Source organism: Gossypium arboreum, chromosome 7, assembly GCF_025698485.1.
Source record: "Gossypium arboreum isolate Shixiya-1 chromosome 7, ASM2569848v2, whole genome shotgun sequence".
Classification (NCBI taxonomy): Eukaryota; Viridiplantae; Streptophyta; class Magnoliopsida; order Malvales; family Malvaceae; genus Gossypium; species Gossypium arboreum.
In genome coordinates this window covers 96,713,004-96,723,025 of record NC_069076.1, presented here as the reverse complement: position 1 = coordinate 96,723,025, position 10,022 = coordinate 96,713,004, and the positions used below count along the sequence as shown (strand labels likewise).

The window sequence follows — 10,022 nt, the reverse complement described above, 5'->3', positions numbered from 1 at the left end:
AGAAAATAAGAGAAAGTAATGAAAAATAGTGTAGAGAAAGAAAATAAGGGTGTTATAAACATGATAAATAATACCTTGCACTAAAACAGTTTTGGACAGTAGAATAGTCTAAATTTGAAAAATCATTAAAAATTGCGGGAATCGAATTAGAGGTTAAATAAAATATTAAATTAAATATTATTGAGTCTAGTTTCTTATAAAAGAAACGGTGTAAGAAATGAAATTGTAAATTGTGAGATATAGTAAACTTTGTGAGATAAGGTCAGAATGATTTCGGGTTCCTCTGTTCTGACTTTGAAAAATCATAAAAAATTGGATAAAAATAATTAGGGGCTTAACTTTAATGATTAGAATTCTGAATGAGTCTAGTTTCAAGAGAAATAAACGGGAACATCATTTGAATTCTGTACAATGAGATAATTAATTTTTAGTTAAGAAGGGTCAGAATTGTCAGACAGCAGAATAAGGGTGGCCTTAAAGAATAAACTGTACTTATTGGCTAAACCAAAAATTATGAAAATTTTATGGTAAGAATATACGTAAGTATAATTTCATGAAAAATTAGCAGATCTTAATTTCGAGTTCTGTAGCTCAAGATATAAATAATTTAGTGACTATGACGCAAATGGACAGTTTTGAATATACATATAAGTAAATAGTGAAATTATTGATATTGTTATTTGTAGCATGTTATATAAATTAAGGATATGGAACGGAGAGGAGGAGGAGGAAAATATGTATGAATACTCATCTAGCATGACTAATTTGCATGTTTTAGGCTCAGGGACTAAATTGAATAAAAGTAAAAATTTATGGGTAATTTTGTAAAAATGTTAGAAATGACCAATTTGCATGAAATGGATTATTTTATTATTTAAAATTACAAAAATGAATGAAATTATTAATTTAGCTCAAGATCGGGAAAAATATGTTTTAAGGATTAAGTTGAAAATTGTTGAAATTATGGAAAATTCTGATATTTTATAGAATTCATGGGTTGTTATCAATTTGCCGGCTGGAAATAAGGATTAAATTGCAAGAATTTTATTTTTTAGCCTAAGGATGAAATCATCATTAATTAAAAAGTTTAGGGGTAAAATGATAATTTTGTTTAGAGCATCAATTGAATGTATTAGAACATGAAATGAAATATCTGATAAATAAATTGGTAAGTCCGGTAATGCTCTATAACTCTATTCCGGTGACAGATTTGGGTTAGGGACGTTACAGAGTATGTCTATATTCAGCGTACGGTTATTTTCTGTACGCAGGTCAGTAGGAGTCAAAATCTGGTCCAGCATCCGAACCAATCCCGATCTCAGAAACTTTGGTGATGTATATTTTATTTTGGTATATGTGGCATGTACCTAGGTTGTATTTTGAGTTAATGTGGTTTTGGATTGTAAGGATAATATGTGATGATTTAAATTGGTAAATGAAAGATTAAATAAAAAAATTAAAAATTTACGAAAATTCTCCGAGCACCTGGATAAGTCCCGATCCACTTCTAATACGTGTTTTGGACCTCGAGGATCCATTATAGGGACTTAAGGATTAAATTTATACTTTGTATATTAATTATTTGTAAGTTATTTGTAATTTGTTTGATATGTCTGGTAATGCTCCGTAACCCTATTCCAGTGATGGTATAGGGTTAGGGGTGTTACAACTCGGCACAATTATATTGAACTATCTAAGGATAAACTCTTATTTCAGTCTCGTTTATCTTGGCTTTTTGCTAAAGGTGTCAATTCTAACGTATTAAACATTTCGATATAATTGAACAACCAATCAATCAAGAATAAACATTAATCGTCCAACAATTTAGCACATAATAAAGCTTAACACCAAAATAGACATTTCATTGAACATTTAATAAGCACAATATAAAGATAAGGATAAGAAATGTTCATTTAGATGTGGAACCAATGAAACTCAAAAGTTTCATCCATCTTCATTTACAAGAGTCTTTAATAAGAAATAAGAAGAAAACAACAAAAAGAAAATCTATTTTAAAAAGAAAAAAAAAGAAAATCTAATCTAAAAATGAAAAAAGAAAGAAAGAAAGGAAACCTAATCTAAAACTAAAAACCTAAATAGAGATGTTCAACCAACCAAATGTGAAGAAAAAGGTTTATAAAGTTGTATTTATAGCCTATTAACATTTAACCTAACATTGATCATTATGCCCTTAAATGAAAAATAGACTTAAGTTTGTTTGGACATAAATTTGCCCCTAAAGGTTTTTCACTTGTCACGTAGTGGTAACGTGATACGTAACCACAATAATCCTGAAATGGGTGGTCCTAGGATGTCTCAGTATCGCAATACCCATTACTTTGTATCGCGGTATCATTGTAGCTGGCTTCAATTCTCTTTATTTCAACACTGCTAGGGGTATCACGACTTCCAAGCTTTGATACCGTGATACCCCCCTTCTGAGTGATATCTTCTTCACATTTGGGCCACCATTGACTTCTTACACCACTCAATCAACTTGTTAGGTTCCCCATGGCACGATTGACTAAATTGGGTCTCAAAATTGCTTAAAAACTAATAAAAATAATTTATTAACAACAAAACTAAAAATTAATAAAAATATATAAAAGACACTTAAATTGCTTGAGAATCAACTCCTCAAGTGTATTAAGAAGCCTAATTTGACGTATCAAATCGATAGATCATACATACTGCTTTAGGCTACATTAAATGTGTGAAATCAATGCTCTCAACTAGAATCTCTCTCCAATTGCTCCAAAGGTCCATAATTCAATAAGAAGCTAAATATTATTCTAGGACACTCATATGAAGCCAAGAAACAAATATACAAAGATCAAGAGCTTAATTCCAATCAATTCTCATTATTATTCTCATTTTCTTTTGTACATACTTGTGGGTTTACCTGATATTCATTCTTTCAAATGTTTTATTATTTTATGAGATTGCTTAATTGTTATATATCAACTTTTTAGAGGTGATAATCCTTTCCAAACTTTATTTCTAATTTTTTGTAAGGATTTACTTAAGGTGTTGGGTAAAAAACTTTAAGGGGAAATGACTCTATCTTGCTTATTGAAAAGATAGAGATTGTAAATATTAAACGCTGTACATGAAATGTTCAAACTTAGTAAATTTAAGAAATCCTTAGTTCTGATAAGTTAAGATAGTGGAGGTAAACTGTTTGAGACTAAACCATTGTAAATCTTTGAATCTTTATTATTTGTCATCTTTGCTTTAATTAAAAAAAACAATTTATCCCCGGTGATTATTGATCTTAACATAATCATTATCGATATCCATGAGATGAATAGGTTGTTCTGGCTTCCCCAAGGCATAGATGCGGTTGTATAGGGTATTAAGACCAATCCTTCACCCTAACAACTTGACGACCACCGTCAGCGCCATACTCAACTCTTATAGCTTATGGACCCTGTCAAAAAACTTGATTGAAGGAACTCCATCGATCTCACTTATCGTAAAATCACCTTCAGTGAGTACGATATCATCTTTGCCAACAGCCATCCCATTCCCTTTCGACTCTTGCCCATTTTCCATTAGCTGATCTTTGAAAGACCTAGACCCCCTGGTCGGGTTTGACTCCATAGTGTCCCCTGGATCATCAAGCGGATCGTCCTCCCGCAGCCATACCTTTTTCATGGCTTTGCCACCATTGTTGGTTCCCGACGAAAAAGAGAAAGTACCGTTCGTACCTGTCATCCTTTCCACACTGGTTTAAGAGGTTGTTAGTTTTGCTATTATCAAAAGTGGACAAACATTTCAAATCAAGATTTACATATATTTGGTACGACACAAAGTAAAGCAAATGAAAAAAAGAAAAGAAAAAAGAAAAGTTAGTATTAATTATAAAAAGAAGCTACTTATAACTTTATTGCTGTCACACGTGATGTTTGACATAATAAGGGTGCAATTAAAGTTGACATTAAGTCCTCAGCAATGTTTAATGATTCACTATACTTTTATTAGTGGCGGGCATGCGAAGCAATAAACTTCGCCAAAAGGAAACATCCCAAGGCATTCCTTCCTTCTTTATTGTGATTTACTTTCTTTCCAAGCCTAGAACCCCCCCCCGGGGGCCCATTTTTAGTATATAAGTTTGGTTCAATTAATGCAAAATGGTGATTGGAGCATTATTTTTGTCATCAACAACAAAAACTAAGTATATTAAACCATGCCGATAAACAAATCCTATGATTCCGACGGTGAGACCACCACGCCACGGATAAATTTCTTTGGACGTGGAAGGCCTGTGCATGCTATTCTTGGAGGAGGAAAAGGTTCTCTCTCTCTCTCTCTCTCTCTAGATTTTAGATTTGGGTTCGATATATAGATATAGGTGTTGAAAATGAAGGGTCATTTCCAAAATGGCTCCTGATATATGCAGTGTCAATGTGAACCAAATATTGGATTTTACTGCACATTAAGAAATTGATGAAAATTTCAGTTGCGGATGTGTTACTATGGAGGAACCAAAAATTATCAGCCACATTATTATTTGGAGTAACAGCGATATGGTATCTTTTCGAGGTGGTTGAATACAATTTCGTCACCCTCTTCTGTCACATCTGCATCACCACAATGCTTATCGTCTTCATCCGGAGCATCACTGCTGAATATTTTGGATGGTATGGTGTGTGTGTGTGTGTGTGTGTGTGTGTGTGTATATATAGTTTTCAAGTAAAACCTCCTCGTTTTTGAATCATATCATTCATCTCTCTAGGAATCCTCCGAAGATCCCTGAGTTGATATCCAACGAAGATGCCTTCAGAGAAGCAGTTTCCACCTTCCATAGGAGGTTGAATGAATTATTGCGAAAATTCCTTCACATTGCTGGTGGAAATGACCCACTATACTTCTTTTTGGTATCATCTTGACAACTAAAATTTGATTTACTTATCAAATTATCCTCTTATTAATTTATATATCTACAGGTACTTACTTCTCTGTTCATAATATCAGTGATAGGATCAATTTTCAACTTCTTGGATCTCCTATTCGTTGGTAAGATTTAATTATCATCTCATGTGCCTTACTAACATACCATAAAGCTAATAGTAATTTGTTTTTTTTCTTTGTATTGGATCAAGGCTTTCTATGCATGGAAACGTTGCCGTATCTGTATGCTAGGTATGAGAAGGAAGTTGAGTATCATGCTAGCCAAATGACCAGAAAGGCCAGCAAAATGTACAAAAGGTTTGATTCTAGAGTTCTTAACAAGATACCTAGAGGACCGGTTAAAGAGAAGAAGCGCACGTAATATCAAGTTAAAATCATCAACATATTGGAATTTTATGCAGATGAAGATTTCCATATAAATGTTTAAAAATTTACACTACAAAATCCATGTATACTAAAGATGATATAATCCAACAACATTTACATTTTAATTTAATGAGGTTGATGGGTATTTACATTTACAATTTATTACTATTTTTTCAAGTACGAATTGAATATATGATATTAAAGTCTCAAAACTTCAACCTTCACTAATAATACCAAAACATCGTTAACATATCATCACTAAATTAAATTTCACAATACATAACTCTCAATCTCACCACTATATTAAATAACCTATTAGTTAAGTTTTTTTTATCTAATTGAAACTATAGTCCTACTTGACACGTGTTTCTCCCTTTCTTCTTTTTTTTTTCTTTTTGCATTTTATACAATTTTGATCAAATATCACTTTTGGTCCTTCTACTTTATATACGTTCATTCTTTCTCTTCTCTTTTCTTTTATTAAATTTTTTTTCATTTTACAAAAAATTGGACAAATATCACTATTGGTCCCTTTACTAGGCTTAATAATAAGATTTAATCTTTATACATTAATTTCTACAATAATTTAGTCCTATTCTTTTATAATGTTTAGTCCAAAAGCTAATATTGTTGATTACTTTGACAAATTTTTTATGTGAATTTTTTAAACATAATACTATTCTAAAAGAAAAAGTATTTTGGCATGATGGCTTGGAATAAGTCTTTTTTTAAAAAAAAAATCCACATGAGCTATCAAAATTTTTAACCGCGCTAATTATTTGGACTAATTAATGACACGATTTTTCCCCCTCTTTTAGTCATTATAAGATAATGGTAAAATTGCAGTTTTGATTTTTCTACTATACTCACATTTGATATTTAATCTTTATATTTTAATTTATATAATTTGGTTCTTTCCTTTTACAAAGGTCTTAATTAGTCCATATAATTTACATACTTATATGTGTTAGTTATCTTATCATTTTACTATCATATCCTTTATATTCGACAAATGTTCAAGAAAAAAAAAGTTATTTATAATTGAAAGGTTAAAGGTGATTTTTTTCAACTATTTATAAACTACTAGAAAAGAAAAAAGATTGAAGGTGGCTGGTATGACACCATATTTTTCTATAGATTATATAACAATAGTCAAGTTTCAATTTTGGTGCTATACTATGCTCAAATTTAAGATTTAATTTTATACTTCAACTTCTTGACATAATTTGGTGCCTTAACTTTTATAATGTCATTGATTAGCTTAAATGCTTTATTTTGATTAAAATGATGATATAATTTTTAAGAGTTGTTAACAATATTAAAATTATCTATTAACTTCAAGTAATTTTAAAATAAATTAAAATATCGTTTCAACGAATTTAATAAAAAATTTAACAGTGTCAACAATTAGAGTTCAATTTTTTAATAAAAACATGGAAAAATGATAATAGTATTTTAATAAAACATTAATTTTTTTTATCTTTTATGGAAGCAAGGCCTAAAACAAATGTCAATAAAAAACATGTGATTAACCTTCATTTAATAAAAAATTTATCAAAAATATCAAGAAAGAAATTTTAAGTGTAGAGATATCAGCAAAATCAATAAATACCTTGTATATGAATTAACTTTTTATTTTTTAGTAAAATAAACAATATAAGCGAAATAAAATGAACACCCTAATTCAATAAGGAAGCATTATAATCCATCATAAGCAGCTCCCTAACAATATACGAAGGTTCCTCTAACAGATGGGATTGTAGTAACTCCGGAACTTCAATTTTGGCCAAAAGATCCGCCATTATATTCTACGCCCGTAGGATATGTTTGACACGAACCTCTCAAGACTGAATAAACATTTTCTGTATCAGTTGAAACTCCATCAACTACTATCCACAGCGCCACCAGCTAGAATAATCTCAACCAACAAAGCATTATCACACTCTAATTCTAACTTCTGAAATCCCTTATTTCAAGCTAAGTGAAGTCCTTCAAGTATCGCCCTTACTTCAACTTGAAATATTGTAACTTCTCCAATCGACATTGAAAAACCACATATTCACAACCCATTAGCATCTTTAAGAACATCTCCAATAGAAGCATAAGCCTTTGAAGAAAACACAATACCATCAGTATTAAATTTAACATAGTTCTCTTTAGGAGGTGACCAATGTGAACATAATACCCGGTAATGAAAAAGAAAAGATTTAGATAACGTTGATATTTTTATTAAAATTTTGTGACAACCTTTAGTTGTGTTGCGGATAATATTTAATTGCATGACTATAGCAATTTAGGCGTTACTTGAATAAAATTTAACTATAAGTATCTCAATAAAGATAAATAATTATGTTTTTAGTTATGTTTGTTTTAGTGAAAAAAAAGAAAACACTAAAGAGGTGAAATAATTAGTTGGGTACAGTATAGAATAATAAAAGATTGGGTTGAAATGTTAGTTTTATAATTAATTAAATTATCATGTATTTTAATATAAAATGATAATGTTGTTTAAATGAAAATTTAAATTGTAATGGTTCTCTTTCTTTGGTATTTTCAGCAATCCACAAATCTATCTTTCTTTGTTCTCTGTTTTTTTAGTTTTATGTTTTACCAAGCAAGATTTGAAATGATAAATATAATGCTGAATTATATGTTAAAAGAAAATATTGATGGTTTTTTGCTTAAATAATTTTTTTTTAAAAAATTATATACCAAAATAGGTTGTTAGCTAGAGGTGTTTATAGGCCGGGCCGGGTTCGGGTCAGGCTCAATTAAAAAATCATGCCCATTTACTGGGCTCGGGCCTGGACGGGCTCAAAAATGGGGCTAAAATTTTGCTCAAACCTGACCCGAATAAAAATACTAAAACCAAGGCCGGCCGCTCATATTAATTTTTATATTATTTTAAATATATATAATACAACAAAATACTAAAAACATCAAAATAAATATTTTCCAACAAATTAAAAATAAATTTAAAAAATATGTAGACTTAAATAACACTAAGATAGATGCAACTTAATAAGTAAATACCTCTAAAATAATAAAAATTAACAAATGCCTTTAAAATAATAACAAAATAACAAGAAAATAAGTTTTATACAATGTCCAAACAATAACAACAAAATAGTAGCAACATAATAGTAAAATGGTAGCAAAATAGTGAGAAAACAACAAGAAAATAACATTCAGAAATAAAAAAATGCAGATCTTTTTTTGTCCTTTAGTAAATTCGGGCCGGGCTAAAAATACCTTACCCGAGGCCAGACCCATTTTTTAAATGAACCTTATTTTTTTGTCCAAGCCCATCTTTCATGCCTATATTTTTGCCCAAACATTCCCACATTTCGGGTGGACCTTCGGGCCGGGCCAGGTAGCCCGACCCATGAACACCTCTATTGTCAGCTGGATTATTTACCAAAATGGGTCGTTTTTTTCATTCGCGCCTATCTGACAGGCGCGACTCTTTTTTTTATATTAATATATATATATATATATATATTTTTGTTTTTTAAATAAAATATTATTTTTTTATTTTCGGATCAGTATGACCCGTGTATAGATACGAATACAGGTTGCGTCTATCTCAAAGGCGCGACTAGTTGAGCCTTTCTCAGAGGCGCGACTAAATGTGTCTATCTCATAGGCGCAAATGGTGGGGCCCGCCTATTGCTTAATTTTTCCCTTATATATACCATGAAAATTGTCACTAAAATAAAAAAATCAAATAAAATTATATTATATAAAAATTACATTAAAAAATACAAAACACTAGAAACATTGATATTTGTGGGTGTTAAATAATTTATAACTCAATCTTAAATTCACGGATACTAAACTAAACACAACATTAATATTTGTGGGTATTAAATTTTTAATTAAAATTTTAAATAATTTGAATAAAAATATTTGTTAATATCTTAATTCATACTTAGAATCAATAATGCATTAAATGAAATTCAAGATTCATATTTACTTGTTATTGTAGATATAAATATCCATATCCCATATTTTTCACACAACCAAAACTCTACTCCCATTGTTCAAAATATTTCTTAATTATGAGTTTTGGGAAATGCTTTTAATTGATACTATTAATGTATTATTATCAATTTTTAATTTTTTAAGTTCTTGTTAAATGTTGGTATGTTAATACTTGATTTATATTCTTCAATATTTCTACAATCATTTTTTATAAAAATAATTTTAAAGTATATAAATTTATGAAAATAGTCTGTTATGATTAAACTTAGACAAATTTATATCCAAGTTGATATAAAAAATATGAAATGAGTCTGTAGTAGCATCAGCAAATGGCACGCTGAGGGTTGTTTGTGCACTGTGCGGAATAGTACCATTTGCGCTTACCTGTTAGGTACGACTAGTCGCGGCTATCTGACAGGCGCGACCCATTCTCGTGTATTTTTTACTCGTATTTTAATCCGTTGACCGTATTTTTATATGTATATAAATTTAAATATTTTTAATAAAATAAAAATTAATATTTTATTTAAAATATATATATATTTTAATATAAAAATCACGTCTGTCAAATAGACGTGAATAAAAAAACAACCTATTTTAATAAATAATTGAGCTGGCAACTACTTTTAGTGTATAATTCTTTTAAAAATTTATTTCAATAAAAAACCTAAATATTGAAAATTCGCGATAATCGCGTCGCTATTATGATTTTTTTCCTTTCTTATAATTCCAAAAAGAATAAAAACAAACTCCGTCTC

At 29.8% G+C, this 10,022-nt stretch overlaps 1 protein-coding gene across 1 annotated transcript; it reads left to right on the top strand.

Moving 5' to 3' along the window:
- The first annotated feature begins 4,109 nt into the window (after positions 1-4,109).
- LOC108487896 (reticulon-like protein B9) lies at positions 4,110-5,438 on the top strand. Its single transcript, XM_017792237.2, has 5 exons — positions 4,110-4,295; positions 4,463-4,643; positions 4,739-4,880; positions 4,950-5,019; positions 5,106-5,438. Exons 1-5 carry the CDS (start codon positions 4,190-4,192, stop codon positions 5,273-5,275), a joined length of 669 nt encoding a protein of 222 aa, XP_017647726.1. The 5' UTR covers positions 4,110-4,189; the 3' UTR covers positions 5,276-5,438.
- Positions 5,439-10,022: the final 4,584 nt, after the last annotated feature.